Raw genomic sequence first — 20,955 nt, forward strand, 5'->3', positions numbered from 1 at the left:
TTCAATAATTTACATTCAATAAACAGTTTATGTGTTCCACTTAACTCTACAGCTGCTTTTGGATAAGATAAAAGTACTGACAAAAATCTTAGTTTGATAATAATAATAGGCTTGCCAGTTGTAAATGTTGGATATGTGTGTGTTTGCTCTGTCGCGCAATGGATAACTTTCTTAACAAGCACTCTACCACAATCACTCAGTAAATACATCAGTATATATATATATGAATTAAAGAATGTAATAGAGCAGTACATTTATACAGAAATAGTTGAATTTAGTTTCACACATAATTCTTAAAAACTTATCTCTCCTCGATGTCCCTCGTCGCATAAATGTTCACAGTTTGTATACAATATTTACAGTTCGATGTTCACCGTTCACAATCCAATGTTCACAAATCACTTCTTTATGTACATCAATAATCTAAGTCTAACTTGTGGTGGTGTAGACTTTCAGTACACTATACGTGCGCTGTCCAGTGGACCACTTTCTTACGTCTCCTCATGACGGACCTCCTCTTGCCAACATGCAACTCAGAAAAGTGAAGATTCCTACGTAGTCAAGGCCCAACCACCTCTTCCTACACATGGGGTGTCTCTCATCATCCTTTGACCCTTTACTGGTTCAGGGGAGTTCACGTGTACTAAAAACTAGTCTACCCAGCCGCCGTGTGTTTAGGCCCGAGGGTCCCTTGTCACTGGTCAGATTTATGGCCCCGCCTTGACCATCCTGCCCTGTCATTAGCCGGAGTGGTGGCAGCTTGACCAGTTCACGGTTGGTGGGCTACACTCTAATTAAACTTTATCCAAACATTGTTTAAAGTAGAAAATACTTTTTCTACAATAGCGCATTTCCCTCACAAAGACGTACATGTGATACTGCAAAGCGGCAGATCACAAGGCTGAGGTGACATAGGCAGTAAACAGGAGAGGCCCAAGGACTGAACCCTGAGGCACTCCATGAAGTACAGCAGCAGGTTCTGCTGTGGATATTAACAGACTGGGTGCAAGCAGACAGGTAGGAGTGGAAGTTTTAGTGAGGCCAAAGGTAATGTGAAGCCGCTGGAAGAGAATGTTGTTATCTAAAGTGTCAAAATCAGCGGAATGATCGAGCATAGATAGGACTGATATTTGACATCAGTCACAAGCAGACAATATCATTCATCCACTTGGACCAGTGCACTCTCAGTGAAGTGGTGCTGATGGTAGACTGACTGTAATGGTTCAAGGAGGCTGCGAAGAGTGCTCCAGCAAAGTTGGAGAATCTAGGACTAGTTGATGAGTGGTCAAGGCTCCCTCTGATGGTGTTGACTTTTTCCAGAAAAAAACATGCATAATGCATCTGTGGCTGGAATTGTGCATGGCAAGGGGGATGAGGCACTGATATTGCCAGTAATGGGACCAACTATTTGAAACAGTTCTCTGGTTGAAGAAAAAGAATGATCCAGTTTCTGACTAGAGTAAGTAATTTTTGTGGTGGTGTGTAGGCACTTTGCTCTCTCCCTTCGTCTAAGAAAAGACTCAGTGTATGGTTAAGCCAGTCCTTCTTCACAAGCATTCAGTATGATGTCTCACCTTCCTTTGTTTCGGGTCCAGGGGGATGGAGGGGATTGGAGAAGGAAGGGGCGGCACGCAGCCCCAAAATAGTAGCTAAGCCAGCACTGCCGTCCTGTATGGCCGGGGATATAAAAGGGAGGATGAAAGGAGAGAGCAACTTGAGAGAAGAACATGACAAGTCATCGCCAACCAGCAGCCCGGTTGACTAAGGACAAAGTCTGTGCGCAGAGCTACATTCTGTCTTAAGCTAAATCCTTCAGGCGGCCAGAAAGCGGTCACTGTAATAAAGAGGTTCCAACAACCTATGGCTACCCATTCAAGGGTTATTTACAGAGTGAACGCGAGTGTGAGCCGTGTGGTAGGTCACCCTGTTACACACTATCATGTGCTCAAGTAGAAGTGTCTTCAGACTTGACATAATGGTTGGATGATGAGTTATAGTGGAAGTCGCCAAGTATGGTGATGTTGGAGTGAGAAGATGAATGCTGATCGAGGAGTTTTGTAAATTCGTCAAGGAAGACAGTCATGGAGCAATCCACCCAGCACGTGGTTCTATGTTAGGACTGCAGAATAAATTCCAAACAGGCCAGCCTCATCACCAGCAGGTTTCAATGGTGAACACTAGATCGATGTTGGATTTGTGTATCAAGTCCGACAGCCCAGTTGTCTTGGTTCCACAGAATCGATCAATAATATGTATAAAGAAATACATAGAAAGTAACAAGAACAAAAAAAGAAACAAAAAATATTTAACGTATTTTTAAAACATAATTCTCCCTTAAAGACAAAAGTCTTTCATTACTTCTGTAAAAAGTACTCTTTAAATACTCGCAAGAAGAACACAAACACACATATTCCCCATTTAATAAATTACATTCAGTCAAAATTGATTCAAAGAACAAAGCTGACTTGCCTAAACATGCTTTGAAATGAATAAATTACTCTTATAACAAGTCTGGTCAGGACTTAACGACATAGCACAAGGGAAAACTGATGTCATGGAGAGGCTTAATATAAATTGTAAGTGGCAGGACAGAAGTCCGTGAGTGATTTTTGCTGCTTTTTGTATTTTTTCAGAAATATTCTAACTCTTGACTGATCAGGGAACCTAGCAGTTTTCCTTGGTGCTATGCTGTTAAGTCCTGACCAGAGTTGTTAGAAGAGTGTAATTTTTGTAAGAATGATATGCTCCTGAGTGTTGAAGTTTGTTTCTTTAGACACTGCACCCACTGCTAGAGGAGGGTTGTCCTGGTGGAGAAGATCTGCCTGAAGACTGCAGGAAGGTATGTTAGTGAGATATCTGTGGGGAAAAATTTGCATGTGGAATGTATTTTTATCCTTCTATTAATTTATGCTCTGGATTCTTTGTGTTTGGGCTTAATGTCACCAAAGTAATATTGGAGGTGAGGTGAAAACACAGTACGTTTATTCAGAAAAAATTATAATAATAATAATGATTTATATAGCACTTTTCCAAAGGTTTGCTCAGAGTGCTTTACATAGAATTATATATAGACTGAATCAACAACCATGCATCCATATTCGCATATAAAAGACACTCCCACTTCTTTAACACACAAGCATACACAAAGTAAATTACAAACACATGTTATACACGTTCACAGTCGGGACAGAGTCACAGGGAAGTCATCATTCTAAAAGATGTTTCTTAAGATTGAAGGTGGTAAAAGAATCAGAGTGTCGATGGCAGATGGGTAATCTGTTCCAAGTTGATGGGGCTTGGTACGAGAAAGACTTCTGTCCATTCCTCTTTGTCTTAGTGGAAGTCAAAGAAGCTTGGTGTCAGATGAGCAAAGAGGTCGAGCGGGTGTATAGATGGGAGTGAGTTCAGAGAGGTACCAAGGACAGCGTCAGAATCAGCAAAGTCAAAGTGTAAAGTTTGTAGGCTATACGGTGTGTGATTGGCAGCCAGTGAAGAGAGCAAATGATTGATATATGTTCGTATCTAGTCTACAGATGAGGCGAGCAGCGTTATTCTGGATCCTTTGAAATCTGCCAAGAAGATACTTAGGAATTCCAGCTAAAAGAGAAATACAATAGTCCATCACTATGCCATCTTTTAAAGGCTAAGGGTGGAGCTGTTTGTTTCTTCTTAAATTGTTGAAATCTATCTTTAAATACAGTTCTATAACAAAGAGCTTACAATATTTTGAGGGAACATTTTGAACTATTTGTATCAGCTAGGTGTGTCAGTAGCTGCAGAAATTTGATGCATTTGCATTGTGTAAAGTATAGTGCTCTCATCTAAACAGACAGAGAACATCTGCATTGTGCCAAGTAAAGTGCTATTGTAACCAATACGTCAGTCTCCGATGGCTGTATAAGACTAGTCGTATAAGAACACAACAAAGATGGAATTTGCCACATAACCCTAGATTTTATTCAGTTTCACTCAGTGGCTGGGCTACCATCTCTCCACTCTCACTTCCAAACCCAAAATGCCTCCTTCAACCCTAAAGCTACGCTACATATCCTATCTCCATTGAACGTCCCAGAACCATCTCCCCCTTTCCCATCGTCTCGTCATGACCTTTCCCTGCCCTCGGGACGCCAGTGGTCACCACCACCGAGCCCTGTCTGGCCATGGCCTCCCCAAGTGGCTCAGGCAACTTAGTAACTTATGGTGTAACAATAGGTCCAGTAGCCAGTAGTCACGGGTGGACAGTTCAAGGCCGGCTATTACCACGCAGCAGGTGTGAGAAAGGGAGCTTTTCGACCCCTACTCTCTACAAAAACAAAGACATAACTTAGTACACTACTAGAGTGCTACACTATCACCTAAACAGACAAGAACATCTGCATTGTGCCAAGTATAGGGCTATCACCTAAACAGGCATATAACATCATACAGCATTTGATTCAAGGGAAACCACTCAGCAGGTTATAATTCTTACAGCTCTTCGTTTGCTCCAATTTCTCAAACTACTTTCTGAATTTTGTTTCATTTACTGAGTTCAAGGCCGTAATATTGTCTTCTTCCTTACTAAAACTGTTACTGCCTATATATTCTAGAGGGCTGCCAGGGACACACACTCAATTCGGACAATACACACCAACAAGTAGTGGGTCCATTAAGTGTTCTTTCTCACAACAAATCACAGAGATCTGTTTATGAGTCGGGAGTTTTGATTATCTTGAAGGCAAGAAAAAGCTACTCTAAGAATTACACACCAGTAACAGCTAATAAATAACATCACATCCATTACATAAGTTACTCTCACCCCTAAAGTCATAAACCTCTTGTGAGCAAAAGAAAAATTTGTCTTGGGTCTCCTCGACAGACAATAAAGTCTGATTTGATTAGATTTGATTTGATACAAAAGTTAATCCTCCATTACACGTAAGTTCAGACTTCCAAGTTCTACAGTCTCTCAAGTGGGGAACTGCAACTGGTCTTCTTCTTCGTTCCTATTCACCCCCAGTGGAGCATAGGGCCGCAACCACACGCCGCCATCGGACCCGGTCCTGGGCATCCCTTTCTAGTTGGGACCATGTCATGCCAGCTGTCTCTGCCTCTCTGTGGACTGATCGTCTCCACGTCTGTCTGGGTCTCCCAACCTTGTGCCTCCCCTGTGGGTTCCAGCCCAGAGCTTGTCGCGTTATATTGTCGGCTGGCTTTCGTAGGGTGTGGCCAATCCAGCCCCACTTTAGCTTCTTGATGTCTAGGCTGGCAGGGTTTTGGTTGGTTCTCTCCCACAGGGCGGTATTGGAGATCTTCTCAGGCCATCGGATGTTAAGAATGCAACTGGTAACAAGAATAATAATAATGGAACTTATAACACGTAGCATCACAACCAAGATATATCACACTCTGTGCAAACCAATGATAGATGAAAGATAACAACCAGTGGACAGTGAGGTACATACAGACACACTGAACAACATAAAGATGAGGTACAAGAGTAGAATGTAAAGCAATGGATGAAGGCATGAAAGGATGTAGATACTATAAACAGTGTAAGATGAAGTCGCTATGTGATGGTTAGCATGACAGACAGTATTGCCAGGGAGTTAAGAAAAGTAATTCAGGGATAGTATTTTGTGAACAGATATGTTGTCAGAGATCGAGTGTTTAAATGTAGCTTTGGAGTCCGAGTGGTGAATGTGATGTGGAAGAGAGCTCCACTGCTTAGCAGCACAGAGGGAGGACGTCTAGTGTCCGAATGTGATTGTCTGTGGAGGTAGGATAGAATGTGTGTCTGATGAGGAGCGAAGGTTTCGGGCAGGAATGTGGGCAGACAGGATTTCAGTAAAGTAGTGGGGGGAAGGAGCCTTCAAAAAATCCATAGAATAGAGTTGAGAGCTTGTAGTCTATTCTAGGTTTAACTAGTAGCCAATGAAGAGACTGAAGAAGTGGTGTGACATGTTCACATTTGCAAGTCTGGAAAGCAAGATGAGCAGCTGAGTTCTGGACTTTCTGAAGCTTATGGATAAGGTACTGTGAACAGCAGTGATTTGCAGTATCCTAGTTTAGACAGAACAAATGAGCAGATGAGAATTTTGGTGGTTGAGAAGGACAGAGTATATCTTCTGGAGCTCATAGTATGCAGGACGACAGATGGGAGAACCATGTCGATCAAGAGACATGTCAGCAGACATTATGTAACCTAAGTCATGTGTTGAAGTAACAAAAGGAACATTGGCATCGCCTACCCGAACAGAGACAGGCAGTGAAGGGTAAACTCTGGCTCTCCTCTTTGAAAAAAAAAAAAAAATAAAGCTTCTAGTTCTAGCTTGCTATGGGTCATCCATTGTCTAATATCAGAAATACGATCTTGGATGCTCTGGATAGCAGTGTGTGCTTGAGAAGGAGAACAGCTGGTATACAGCTGAGTGACGTCAGCGAAGGATTGATTGGATATAGAGTGAGATTGAATTAGAATATGTGGCTTTGTGTGCATGATAAAGAGGATGGAACCAAGTACAGAACCTTGGGGGACTCCTGATCATATAGAGACTGGTGGAGACACACAGCCCTCCACTATAACTGAGACCTATCTGAGAGATGTGACTGAAACCAGTGGATTGGGGAGCCTGAGTCTATGAATGAGAGTTGTGTGGTCTATAGTATAAAAGACAGCAGACAGGTCTAACATGGTGAGAAATGAGATGTCATCTCTATCCAGAGCAAACAAAATGTTGTTTGTCACCTTCAGTAGGGCAGTCTCAGTGCTATGAAAAGGGTGATAAGCAGACTGAGATGGAAATAAAATTTTTAGAGTTAGGAAAGAAGTTGCTTGAGAACACTTTCTTTAGGTTTTTGAAAGAAATGGAAAGTGTGAGACTGGGCAGTTTCGTATCCTAGAGAAATGACTTTTAATAGATAATCTAGACAGAATACCTTGACCCTGTCTGGGTAAAACGATACAGTATAACCAATATACTAGAAGTCAGAGGTTGGACAGTGTAGAGTAAGGATGCGTCAAGCCACAGAGCTAACCATGAGACTAGTGTATGTAAATAAATACATGTGGGTTTTGACGGGAGTATGATGGTACCAAGTTCACTTTCTGAGATCATCTGAAAGACAGCAAAAGAGCACTTTGGCCTTGCCAGATTGCGGACGTGGTTAGCAAGAGCTGAAGGGTGAGCAGGTAGTTCATCAAGTTTAGCCTGGACGTCAAGAGTCTTGTGGACAAAATACTCGCTGAAGACCTTGAGGAGTAAAGCAGGTGCAGTGAGTGAGGGCAGTTGCAGCCCAACAGGTGGTTGCAGGTCCCAAATAGGCATTCCCAATATCCTACATCCAAGGTGGACAACCCATGCTTCTTAAAACAGGAAAAATAACCCATGTTCTTGACAAGGACAATGGGATTGTCTGAGAACATGTTTTCACATGTACAGAAGCAATCTTGCATGCTTAAAACACTTGAAATTTTACTACAAAATAACTGTTGCTGATCTGTGAACATTTTGTAGATTTTTATACTACTTATGAAAGCAGTCCACATTTGAGATCTTTATAGTGTGTGTGTGTGAGAGAGAGAGAGATATAGATGTATTTGTGTTTGTCACTCTATAAATCCCTCTGCTAATAAATTCAGGTTGGCTTCATTGGAATCTCTAATTGGGCTTTGGATCCAGCAAAGATGAACCGAGGAATACTGGTTCAGAGAGATGTCCCCGATAATCAGGAACTTGAAGAAACAGCTAGGTAAGTAAAGTATGTTTCCTGACAAGATGTCTACTCCTTGTTTATGTGCTTGTGTGTGTTTTCACTTGGATGGAATAGTTACTGGTACATCTCTTTGTCTCCAGGGGAATCTGCACCACCAAAGATCAAAGTATTCTAGTGCTTGTGAATCCGCTGATAAAGGATCTTGCTGCTGCGTACCGGAACATTTTTGAGAAGGCCAAGAAAAAGAGGGAATTTTTTGGACTCCGAGATTTCTACAGGTAGAAAAAAATCTACTTGTGTATTTTTGGGGAGTTTTCCCAGTATTTCTTTACAATCAGGTTAGTAAGAACTACTACCATCAACAAGAGCTTCTAAGTAATGTTCTTTAGTTTCTGGATGTGACTCAATGTGCAGCATCAAAAAGACTACAAATGAACCAAGAGTACTATCAGTATTCTGAGACAATGCATTATGACGAGTGATACAGTCGTACTAGTGACTAGTGGTACAGTGATATATAAGGTAACCGAATAGGACAGTGCGATACATCTATTGTGGATGAATAGAATGATAGTAAAACCATTAAAGTAGTTGTACAATATAATGAGTAGCCTAAAGACAAGGTCGGCTTCTAGCCATAGTATCGTTGGTAGTCCATTATCAGAACTTCCCTCGACTGAACTTCCAACTCATTTGCAAGTTGGATGTTATTTTCTGTCACTGAAGGACAGCAAGTACTTCAGCAACAAATACAGTACTCCCCAAGTTTCTCAGACACTGATGCACCTGTGGACTCATTGCTGGAATTCTCTCACAACCTCTCAATAACCTCAAGCTCAACGTGTTCTGATTGATGGATGAAGCAGCACAAATACCAAAGCATAGCAAGGAGACTGTAAAGACAGTAAATTTCATGGAAACTGTACATCAACTGTTTGACAGGTGCCTGCCTGCTGGACCTTGGTGCATACAAATGTGACAGAGACATGAAAGCACCACAAAAGAGAGTGTCAATTTTTGCTGGACCAGAGAACCATTCTAAAGATGTAAAATGATACAATTGATAGAAAGATGACAGCAAATGTGAAAAGAAAACAAGTAAGGGAAGACTGGATGAAAGAAAGAGAAGATAAAGAAAGCAGAAGGAAGAGGGCAAGTGAGGACATAGTTTCACCTATAGAAGTGTTTGCAGTTGTGCAAGTAAGAGTCAGAGTTAGCTTCCTGCAGTACCAGTGTAAAAGAGGCTGATGCTGTTAATGATGATGATGATGACTGTAAAGCCGACAACGATGATGACGATGTTAATGACTAGACTGATGTTTTCCAACAACAGGACAGGAATATGGCACCAATACCAACCATTGCTTTGGAAGTAGACCGATGTGGAGTGTCAACTAGGGCAGCTGCAGCCCTCAACACAACAACATTGATGGACTATGGCATTATTACCTTAAATATTATTGATCATCACAAAGTATGGACAGCTTGACAGCAAGTTGAAAAAGACTATCAGGGAAACTCCTATAAACAATGAAGAGGAAATCATGGCAATATTTTATGATAGGTGACAAGACCTGACACTGGTGAGAGAGAGAAGGGGAGACAAGTGGTAAAGTATAAAGACAATTGAAGAACACTACATAATAATTGGTCAACCTGGAACTTTCTGTCTGGGCCTTTTATTAATGGAACGAGGCACAGGTTCTTCTATTGGTCATAGCATTCACAGTGCAATTGAAGAAAGGGGGAATTACAGGTAAGATCGTGACATTTGGAGCCGACAGCACAGCTGTGAACACTAGGCACTGCTTTGGGGCAATACATCTGTTAGAGCTTCATGCTGGTCGCCCTTTGCAGTGGTTCATTTGCTCTTTACATTTGAAGGAGCTTCCATTCCGCCAGCTCTGCAAAACACTCATTGGTCCAACTGAAGGACCTACATTGTGGAAAGAACCAATTGGAAATGCATTGGCTAATTGTGCATCATTGCCACTTTCTGCAGAAGGATGTCAACTCATTTCCAATGATGATCCTCTTCCAGAAATCGAAAATGGCAAACTTTAGTAATGACCAAGCCTACCTGTACAAAATGATCACAACTATTACAAGTGGAAAAATCAGTGACGATTTACTGCGGACAAAGCCTGGGCCCATGTCGATGGTTAGATGGCTCACAACTGCTAGTAAGATATGTCGGCTGTATGTGGTAACAGTGCAACCAAGTAACAAACTGTCTTCCCTGATATTTCATTGTTTGCTATGGACCTACACAGTTTAGCATCAAGTGTTGCCCAAAGATGCACTGACAGACCAAACCACTTTTCAACAAATTAAGCCATCAGCCTGCAGGAATATAACATGGCCCGTAGTGCAATGGAACTGGGCCCATCAGGAAAGTGTTCTTTTGTCAATGACGATGAAGTCAGTAGAAAGGCAGCAAGTGGATCCAATTCGCCAAGCAAGCTGGTGGGTCTTAACAAGCAAGTCAGAAAATTTCGACCTCCTAAACTAAAGGAGAATGCTCAAACGTTGCAAGGCTTGCTGCCATCTATGGAACTCACACTGAAACCACCTCTGAATGAGGCATCATAATCTATGGGAGGAATGCAAGGGATGGTTACATTTGAGCTGTCATCAAGTCAAGAGACTTTATGCCATCATTTCATTCTAAGCAAGCTTTTCGTTGACCCAGTTTATAGAAATGAAACCCATTACCTGTACTGTTAGTAATTATTGCTGACAGTGCAAATGTTATCACAAACTGATTTTTTTTGCAGTTATCAAATATAAAACTTTTGACAAAAAATGGGAACATTTAGTTGAAAAACATGAGTGTTGCCTGTTGGGGGCAGAAAAAGGTGTCCTGCTCATTGTAGATTTCTTTGCTTTATATTTTTGAACTCAGCATAGCTGGTTGCCATCACCAGCCTTGTAGTGGTGAGGTGGCTTGTGCTCATTGTCGATCAACAGAGCTATGTCGGCAGGAGCCATGTGCTCCTGGCAGGTCTAAACAAGCCGAATAGGTCTGTCAGGGGAGAGGCCAGACTGAAATGTTGCACCCTGTGGCCCTCCAAACTGGGGGTTTTGCTTTGGTCTAACAACCCACTAAATTGAAAAAAAGCTGTTACAGAAATTGCAACAGTAGCACAACAAGGGCCTGGTCGGGAAGATTCCTCTCTAGAAGAGCTTATGACGTGTGCTGGTGAAAACCTTAGGGAAGCCAGCTCGCTGATTCATCTTTTGACGACCAAGGCAAGAATCAGGATAGGGACCTGGAACATCAGAACCCTCTACGAAAGTGGCAAGTCAGCTCAAGTGGCAAGCGAAATGAGAAAATACAACATCAGGGTTCTCAGGTTATGCAAAAACCAGATGGAATGAAAGTGGCCAGACCAGACTAACATCAGGAGAAACCATTATTTACTCTAGCCACAAAGATTGGACCACGATCGTACCCATGTAGTAGCACTGCTGATGTCAAAAGAGGCAACAAAGGCACTGATGGCCTGGGAACCAATCTTTCCATCGCTCATGTCAGCAAGATTCAATGCTAAAGGAAGGAAGATCACCATCATCCAATGTTATGCACCAGCAAATGCAGCAGATGAAGAGGAAAAAGAAGACCTGCAGTTCCCTGCAGTCTCTGCTTGACTGCATGCAAAGAAGAGATCCGAAGATCATTATGGGAGACCTAAATGCCAAAGTGGGAGATGATAACACCAACAGGGAACTCATCATGGAAAGACATGGCGTCGGCACCTGCAATGAAAATGGGGAGCTCTTCACAGACTTCTGCGCTTTCAATGACCACATCATAGGTGGGACTATGTTCCCACATAAAAATATACACAAGACAACTTGAACTTCCCCTGATGGCCAGACAGAAAACCAGATAGACCGTATAACAGTTGCTTGAAAATGGAAAAGTAATCTTGAAGATGTCAGAGTGAGAAGAGGTGCAGATGTTGCTTCAGACCACCAACTTCTAGTGGCTATCTTCAAGATTAAGCTGAACTCCTTCATTGATCCAGCAGGCAGACCACACCACTCAATACCTCAAGAAAAAAGAAACAAGGGAAATTAAAAACTGAGAAGTCAAGAATAAGTATTAGGCCCTTTCAGGACTGACAGAAGAATCAGTGGAAGAACACTGGTCAACATTCAAGAGCATTTGGAAGAAAACTGGAACAGATGTTCAAGGGAAGAGGGAAAGAAAACACAGAGACTTGGGCAAAGATTGAATTAAGAAAGGGACTGAAACAGAAGCTCAACCAGTGTTAAGATCAACAAGAGAAGGAAAATCTCAGAACTGAATATTGGGAAGCCAACCGTCAAGTGAAGAGGTCTGTCAGGGAGGACAAGAGATGCTTCACCCATAAACTGACAGAAGAAACAGAGACAACAGCTATACAGGGAAACATGAAGCCACTATACGAAATAACACAAACTCTGTCAGGCAAGAACATTTACCTAAATAAGCCAGTGAAAGACAAAGACAGCAAGACTATAACAAACGATGCAGGACAAAGACGTTAACACCAGCCCTCCTACTAGGACAGAAATAATCAAAGCTATCAAAAGAATAAAAAGTGGCAAAGCAGCAGGTCCGGATGGCATACTCCCAGAAGCATTAAAGGCAGACCCAACAACAGCAACAATTCTACAGCCCCTCCTACAAAAGATCTGGAAACAAGAGCTAGTATCAAAAGACTGGAAACTAGGCCACCTGGTCAAATTACCAAAAAAGGAGACCTCTCTCAGGGCAACAATTAGCATGGGATCATGTCATGCACTTACCACGTTGACACCCTCTGTATCAGCATTGAGCAGTCTATTGAGTGGCAGTCCTCCCTCTATGCAACTTTTGTGGACTTCAAGAAGGCATGCGATAGTTTAGACAGGGATGTCATCTGGAGGCTGATGATCCACTACGGCATTTCACCTAAGCTCATAAACATTATTCAGGGGTTGTACGAAGACTCATCCTGCCAAGTTATTCAAACTGACTAAACCTTTCGTAAAGATGACCGGCATAAGACAGGGTTGAATATTATCACCAATAATCTTCCTGATGGTCATAGACTGGATTATGCACAAGACAACCCAAAACAACATCAGTATCCAGCAGACCTTTACCAAACAGGTAGATGATTTGTACTTTGCAGATGACATAAGTTTCCTATCTCATCGGCAACAACATGCACAAACCAAACTGAGTAAGCTAGCAGAGGAAGCAGAGAAGACTGACTTAAAGGTCAATAGAAAGAATACTGAAGTGATGAGAATCAACAACAAGCAGGAACTCCGAATCCAACTTCAAGGAGAGAACATCCTGGAAAAAGACCGCTTCACGTATCTGGAAAGCATTGTCAACAAGGATGGTGGAGCAGACGATGACATCATAAGCTGCATCAACAAAGCCCAGCATGCTTTCAACAGCCTACAACCCATCTGGAGCTCTCGAGCATTACCTTTCTTCAGTAAGACATGCATCTTCAACACCAATGTGAAAGCTGTCTTACTGTATGGTTCTGAAACCTGGAGTGACAAATGTCATCAACAACAAGCTGCAGACCTTTACCAACCAATGCCTACGCCATATTCTGGGAATAAGATGGCCTGAAAAGATCTCCAACAGCATCCTGTGGAAAAGAACCAACCAGACTGCCACTAGTCAAGACATCACAAAACGCAAATGGGGCTGGATAGGACACACCCTGCGCAAACCAGCTGACACCATTGCCAAGCAGGTACTTGACTGGAAGAGGAGAGTTGTGAGACCAAAGCAGACTTGGAAAAGAACAGTAGAGAGCGAGGCAAAGGACTTGAGAACCAAGATGGGCCCAACTGAGGGGGCTGCCCAAAACCAGGTCTGCTGACAAGATGTCGCTGCGGCCTAATGCTTCTTGAGGAGTAACAAGGACTAAACTAAACTAATAGCTGGTTGTTTGTACTAAACCCCAAATGTGCTCACAACTGCTTATTCATTACAATTCATTGGATGATGCTACATCCTAATGCACAGTCAACAAAATGTTCCTAATGCATACAAAACAAGGCCTACCTAGTCTAAACTTCATATTAGTAATATAAACATTCTCTTATTGTTTAATTGTGAATGTTTGATTGCAAACCTCTTGTATTTTTTCATCTTTCCTCCATTGTGATCGTTAACATCACCTAGTCACATGAGTCAAATGTGTCAGTGAGATCAATGATCATTTTTTTCTCAGTTTTTAACCATTGTCAGGATTTTACATGGTTTTTAGTGTCAGGATCTGGTCATAGCTAGTTGACAGCTCTTTTGCTTTGTGCTTCTGCCTAGCAAGGATTTCACACTATAACATGTTTTAAAAATTGTGTTATATTTTGTTAATATTTAATCAGTTTGTGTTTGCATTATGTTTGGTTTTAGCTTGGTAAAAATGGTTTATTCCTTTGCTGCTCAAAGTGGAGACCGTCCTTCTCCAAATCAACTGACTGCTGCCATTCGACGCAACTTCGGTGGACTGGACGGCATTGACCCTGTTGACATTTTCAGGGAACAACTTCCAGCCAGTCTTTCACCCGAGAAGGTAGATCACAAACTTTTGAGATGGTCTATAGCAGAGCAACTAAACTGCCTCTTGTTAATTTAACGAGGGAATTTAAAACATGATTGACAATTAAATTTTTTTTAGCTATCATGTCCACATCACACAAATATGGCAATTGTCATTCTTTCAACAAAACACAAAGATTGCCTTAGATTATCCTGGCCATGATATATTGATTGCTTTCCGGATCAAGGACTTAAGAGAACATGTAATAATTCTGATTACCTGAAATCGACACCCATCTACTTTTAAAAAACATACACATTTAAAAACATGCACCAACAGCAAAGTGTGAAATCATCAGACAGGCAGACAGATGATGAAAAACAGGAGAAATAACAAAGTGGACATAATGTCAAACTGCATAAAGCCACATCATAGGCAAGTCCACAGTTTTTATATCAACAGTTTTTATATTCAATAACTTTTCTAACATTCATACATAAGTACTGCAAAACAAGTCACACACTCTTACTCTAAGATCCTATAATATTTACAGCTGAGGGTTAGGGTCATTGACCTGAGCATCCTCCTCTCCAAGTAATCAGCAGGGTAACCAGTTGCCATGCCACATAAGGTCGTTGGACTGGACTGTCTTTTAACACAGATTAAATAAATGTAAGTCTACTTGTGGACATGCAACCTTAACAGGTCTGTCACTTCACTGCGGCAAACAGAGGGGAGGCATTTTCTTGGTTGGTTTTCACCTAAAGGTGATTTTGCCCTTTTAGGAGAGAGAGAGTAGGGAGCAAACCAGAGAAACCCCCAAAGCCCAGCTCTGTGAACAGGTATTACAGAGAGTGGCCTGAGACAAGATTGATCTGAACCCTGGGAAATTTACTGCAGTGGTGACAAGCAAGTTTTTTAACCACCACCACTGGGTGTGTGTGCTTATGTACATAGAGATCATGTATCATGTGTATGTGTAACAGGGTTAGATGCGGGCTCTTCCCGCAATCCTTCCACAATAACAAGACTCAACAATCTCGTGGGTTCTAGATTTTATTTCTGATGCCAGTCGATGGTGCTGGCTCTGGCGAACCTCGATCCAACACACTCTCTCTCCTCCGACCAACTCAAAGACGGTAGTCCCTGCTCCTGTGTTTGGGAAAAGGCCCCAACTATACATCTCCCCTAAACTATATACTAAGAGGACACGTGACTACTCGCCACTCAATCTACCAGGCCCTGACGCTATCACTCTAACACTAAAACAACTACTGACCACTGCGCTATTCTCTGGTACCTGTAACATCAACCGTTCCTTTCTCCCACGGTCGGCCACATCAGCCTCTGACTTCCGCGGCCCTTAGTTTAATTCTCTCATTCAGCAGGTGTGCCGTTGAAGACAAAGAAAACAATACAAACTGTGTTCGCACGGCTGAGTGTACCTGTCTTTCGATTAACGCCGCACTTTTGAAGTGGTGACTGAGCTAGATCACTAACTGTGCACCCGACCCCGGGGCGTGACCGTCCGTCAATCAAGGCGGCCTGTCGACCGTTTTCCCCTGATCGGTGCCCCGCCCCCCTCATAACTCACCTATTGTTTCACTCCCACGCCGCCCGTCCATTGTTTCACTGAGCCGGCACTCGGCCAGCGACCACCACTCCACCCTCCCTGTGTGCCATCCTCCATCCCACCTTCTTCCGATGTCCCACACCACCCACACTACCATATATGTATGGAGATGACACACATATACATGCCTAAATGCAGTTGTGAGAACATAAGGACTGCAAGGGCGATCCAAAATTAGGTGGAGAAGAAATGAAAGAAGCTTATACCATATTTTTTTTGTTCCAATTTAGGCTCGCCCATATGACCCAGATTGTTCCCCAGCTGGTCTTATCAAAGCAGCTCTCAAAGGAGACAACATGGACGGGTATGCAGTTATTTTCCTGACGTTGAGCAAATTTTAAACTGACATAGTTTGATTTCTTTTATTGGTAGCCGTATAAATTCATTTTATTTTCCTTCTAACTGCTCTTTTTTGACTTGCACATTTTTTTCAATTACTAAATATGCTACAAAACATGAAAGGGACTCTATTGACCATCTCATCCAAAACTATTTTATTAACAACATTTTTATTTAAGAAAGTAAAAGATGAAAGAAAATATAATAATCTATTCAGTATTTCTTATGTATAATTGTCTCTTTTTGTCTCAGAGAAAGTCGATACTTGTTGCTGCTAACAGAGAATTATGGAGGACTCACCATTCTCTTTGACAACTTGTTAGCCAATGAACAAGTGGTACCAATCTTTGGTAGTAGTTTCCCAAAGGACCAAGAGTATACACAAGTAAGTTTCAAACATTATATTTTGGTTATGTGTGTGAAAGTCACTGGTCCATTTTTGGAAATGTGTGATTGCTGTATCTATACAGTATATTTTGGTTACTTGCATGATGGTCGCTGAACAGTTTTTGAAAATGTGGAATTGTTGTTTGTGCACAGAGGAATATTAAACTTTGTGATAATTTAATTTCACATAGCCACTTAGAGTTTGGTAGCATGGTAAACCAGGTATTTAAAAAACTGATTTTTATACCATCTCTGTGTCAGTAGTCCAGAGAGTTCAGTCAGTAGAGCTAACTGTTAAAGATGTGCATCATTGGCAGAACTCACATGCGTGACATAGCATCAGACAGATGTTATAACACAAAAAGTATTGGACCCAATACAGATTCCATATATCAGGACCAAATTTACTTTACAATATTTAATTTGATTACCAGACTGTGTGCACAGTTTATGTTTATGAACACCAAATTTGATATATGGGACACTTTCAGATTTGCCGCAACATCAACCGCATCAAGGTATGCATGGAAATGGGACAGACAGTTATCCTCTTGAACCTGGATAATCTTTATGAGAGTCTTTATGATGCTCTGAATCAGGTGAGCCCACTTTGTTGTAACACATAGGGATGTGTTATGATATGTTTCTGTGCTTGCATCAGCTTCAGAGGAAGTAAAAGAAACATTATGAAAAGCTTTTAGGCAGTCCTTGTTGATGACCATATGTTTCTGTATAATTATTCAAAATAAATAGTTAATAAATGGTTGATAATTTTTCTATTTTTAAATCATAGTTTTGCTCTGAGAGAAATGTATAAATTATGCATACAAATTGTATATCATCTGTTTATGCATATTGCCGATATTTTATGATGGTAATGATTTTTTAAAAGGGGGTTGTGGGCTGTGTGTTAATGCAGTACTATGCCCTGTTTGGGGGAGAGCGGTATGTCGATCTGGGTCTTGGCACTCACCGAGTAAAGTGCAGGGTGCACCTGAAGTTTAGGTATGTACATTCTTGACTTAGATCATTTGAGATTGCTTGAGCTGTAGACTTCTCCACATAGAGATATTGTATCTAGACAGAGCAATTAAAGTATTTTTTTTAAGTATTTTTTTTTTAAGTATTTTTTTCCTTTACTTTTCCCAGTTATCATGGTTATGGCAGGAATATTTTATTATTTTATAAATTAAATGCTTGGGTACAGTGCTAACCCTTTCCACATCCAAGAAATTCAAGAACTTGTTTGTGATTAGCCTTTGGAAAATGGAACAAGGGATTTATGTTCTGTCAGCAAAGTAGTAATTGGGTGTCTGCAATGGGGCCTTATGTTTGGTCTGTGCAAAGTAATTTTGGAATCTTTACTCAATCCTGATGCAGTAAAATGCCAGTTTTAGTAGGGCCTGAGTGTTTCAGCTGAGCATCAGTTGATGAGATCAGTTTTGCACATATTGATGCACAGCTCATGACAGTTCTAACCACGTCTACTCTAAATGTTCTTCATGTACTTTTCTCAGTTGATTTACCTTATCAGTGTCAAATTTTATCACAATATCCATCTTTCTTAACTGATGATTATGACAAGAGCATGCAGTTTGTGACAAAAAATTGATTGCAGAAAATATTGCATGACAGAATTATATTTATTTTGTTGTTGGAATCATCATTATTATCATCCAGCACTTGATTAATACTTGCTGATCACCAGTTAAGCTATCCTGCCAGGTGGGCTGGTCCTCAGTCAGGCCGGCCCACCTGTACGGGTTCCCCTATCAACTAATTGTCTACGGCAGCTGACAAGTGTCTCCACTTGGGTTGGTCTTGAGCAGTGTTGAGCAGGAAACAGCCAGTCCACTCCTTCATGTTCCCTCTCCAGTTCTTTCTATATTCACCTCAGTGTTGACCTCCTGGTGCCTTGAAGAAGAAATTTAGACAGAGTGTCATCTATCAGAATATGCTCAGTATCACGTTATTTTCTGCATCACTATCATAATACACCTGTGGCAGTATTTGATATATCTCATTATCTCCATTGTTATCAGAATGCTTTGAGCAGATTTCTTTTACTAACAAAATATAGTTATTGTTAGTATATATTCATGACAAAATTCTTTCACTTTCTTACTTATTGAATGTGGAAACCTATGACAGTATTATATTATTATTTGCATTATTGTTAGTATGTATACATGACAGAATTTTATTATCTGCCATTTTGAAAGTATAGACCTGTGACATTACTATATTATTATCTGCATTATTGTCAAGATATTCCTGGCAGAATTCTATTGCTGTCTCTTGATAGGATAGATTTATGAGAGTATTATCATTTGTTTTATTATCAATATATACTAGTGCTCAAGACTTCTTATTGTCTTCCTGTTCTTAGGCTGATTGTTGTGGCAGAGAAAGAGGTTGTGGATTGTCAAAACATACCTATTAAGACTTCTGGTTGTCTCTTTGTTCCCAGGCTGATTGTTGTGGCAGAGAAGCATGTTGTTTCCAACAATTTCCCCATCTCCATCATCAACCGCCTGGAGTATTAATTATATAAATTGTTATATTAAATCATACTATTGGATTATTTATTTCAATAACATCAATCTGATTTCTTCTTCTTGCACACAGACTGATTGTTGTGGCAGAGAAGCAGGTTGTGTACAACATTTTCCCCATTCCCCTCATCAATCGTCTAGAGAAACATTTCCTGACACTGAACAACATCCTCACGGAGGAGCAACTCAAGTTGACTGAGGAACTTGAGAAATGGGCAGAAGGTTTTGCAAAAGAAGGAAATAATGTCCAGCAAAATAACAGGTATATAATTTGTTTGATTTTAGAATCTGTTTGGTATATGTTGATTATTAGTCTTTGATATTTGTAAAACAGTTCTTTGGCCACCATGGACACCCTCTAAGGTGCTTTGAAGGAAAGTCTTCGACTGGGTTTCATGCCAGGTCACATGACCAAAGAAGACCAGATTATGTCACTTGACTGTTGAAAGTAAAGGTTCCTGGTGTCCTATGAGCATGGCCATCTTATTTCTTCCAAAGTTGTTGATTCTGTATTCTTTGTATGAGATCCAGAGCGGCCTCCTCGGTCACTTGATCTCGAATGCCTGGATTCTCCTTTCCGTCTCAGGGTGCAGAGTCCACGTGTCACATCCATAGAGCAGGATTGGAACTACCAGGGATTTGTACAATTTGTACTTGACATTAACCTTATCCTATGGCTATGCCAGATCTTATCTAGCCTAAGCATTATACAATTGTTTGTGACGGAAAACGGCTTCAAATTTTCTCCTGCGAAGTCAGTTTGCATCCACTTTTGCAAACCTCAAGGTATGTTTCCAAATCCATCTATTTCTGTTAATGGCACTGTACTCAGAGTGATCCAGGAAGTAAAATTCCTTGGGGTCATCTTTGACCATAAACTGTCTTTTCTCTCTCCTATCAAATCTCTGCGCCTTTCTTGTCAGAAAGCCTTGGATATTCTTAGAGTAGTTGGCCATGTCAGCTGGGAGGCGGACCACACAGTCCTGCTTCGTCTACATCGTGCCCTGGTCCCCCCCAAGCTAAACTATGGATCCATCATCTATGGCAGTGGTTCTCAAAGTATTTCGGACCGCGGACCACTTTACTTAAGTAAAAAATATGGCGGATCACCAAGTCCTAAAAATTAGTCCATGCTATGAATTTCAAATTTAAATTGCTGCATTTGTTTCATTACAATTCAAAACTAAATGTCCTTCTGTAACAGTAGTATAGTAATAACCTGACATAAAACTACGTACCTTGTTCTTTGTAATTAAAATGTTAATGCGAGGAATGCATCACTTTCAACATCACTTTGCTGACATATGACGACTGTCAGCTGCGGATCACCTGACTTATGCCCGTGGACCACACTTTGAGAACCACTGATCTATGGCTCTGCTCAGGAGTTCTACCTCAAAATTCTCGATCCTATTCACCATCAAGGGCTTCTCATCTGTTTGGGTGCCTTCCGCACCACTCCTGTACAAAGTTTGTACGCAGAAGCTGGTGAGCCTCCAATTTCTCTTCGTCGGCTGAAACTCATGCTATTCTATGTCTCGTTTAAAAGCTCATCCTGGAAACCCTGCATACCGTGCTGTTTTCGGACCTTATACAATTAGTGCCCACTCATTCATCGTAACAAGGACATTGTTTTTTGGGGGGGTTCCTGGCCATGCTGGTATCTCAGGTAATGTTCGAGCAGATCAGGCTGCTAAGGCTACATATCATTCTCAAGGCAAGCTACACTTACTGGTATCATCAGACTGTAAACCTATCTTCTCGGCCTATGTTCAGTCCCTATGGCATCGCCACTTGTACACTC

The 20,955-nt window shown here is 41.3% G+C and overlaps 1 protein-coding gene across 3 annotated transcripts in view; it reads left to right on the top strand.

The window, feature by feature from the left end:
• The window catches only part of LOC112566806 (E3 ubiquitin-protein ligase rnf213-alpha-like), a 206,149-nt gene that overhangs the window by 119,979 nt on the left and 65,215 nt on the right, over positions 1–20,955 (top strand). For all 3 annotated transcript variants that reach the window (XM_025243173.1, XM_025243172.1, XM_025243175.1), the window contains exons 48-56: positions 2,774–2,839; positions 7,622–7,731; positions 7,836–7,973; positions 14,111–14,270; positions 16,101–16,174; positions 16,462–16,594; positions 17,088–17,195; positions 17,516–17,601; positions 19,225–19,413. In XM_025243173.1, coding sequence (XP_025098958.1) covers positions 2,774–2,839; positions 7,622–7,731; positions 7,836–7,973; positions 14,111–14,270; positions 16,101–16,174; positions 16,462–16,594; positions 17,088–17,195; positions 17,516–17,601; positions 19,225–19,413 — 1,064 coding nt within the window. The remainder of the gene's footprint in view (positions 1–2,773; positions 2,840–7,621; positions 7,732–7,835; positions 7,974–14,110; positions 14,271–16,100; positions 16,175–16,461; positions 16,595–17,087; positions 17,196–17,515; positions 17,602–19,224; positions 19,414–20,955) is intronic.

This window comes from Pomacea canaliculata, linkage group LG6 (genome assembly GCF_003073045.1).
Source record: "Pomacea canaliculata isolate SZHN2017 linkage group LG6, ASM307304v1, whole genome shotgun sequence".
NCBI classification, from domain to species: domain Eukaryota; kingdom Metazoa; phylum Mollusca; class Gastropoda; order Architaenioglossa; family Ampullariidae; genus Pomacea; species Pomacea canaliculata.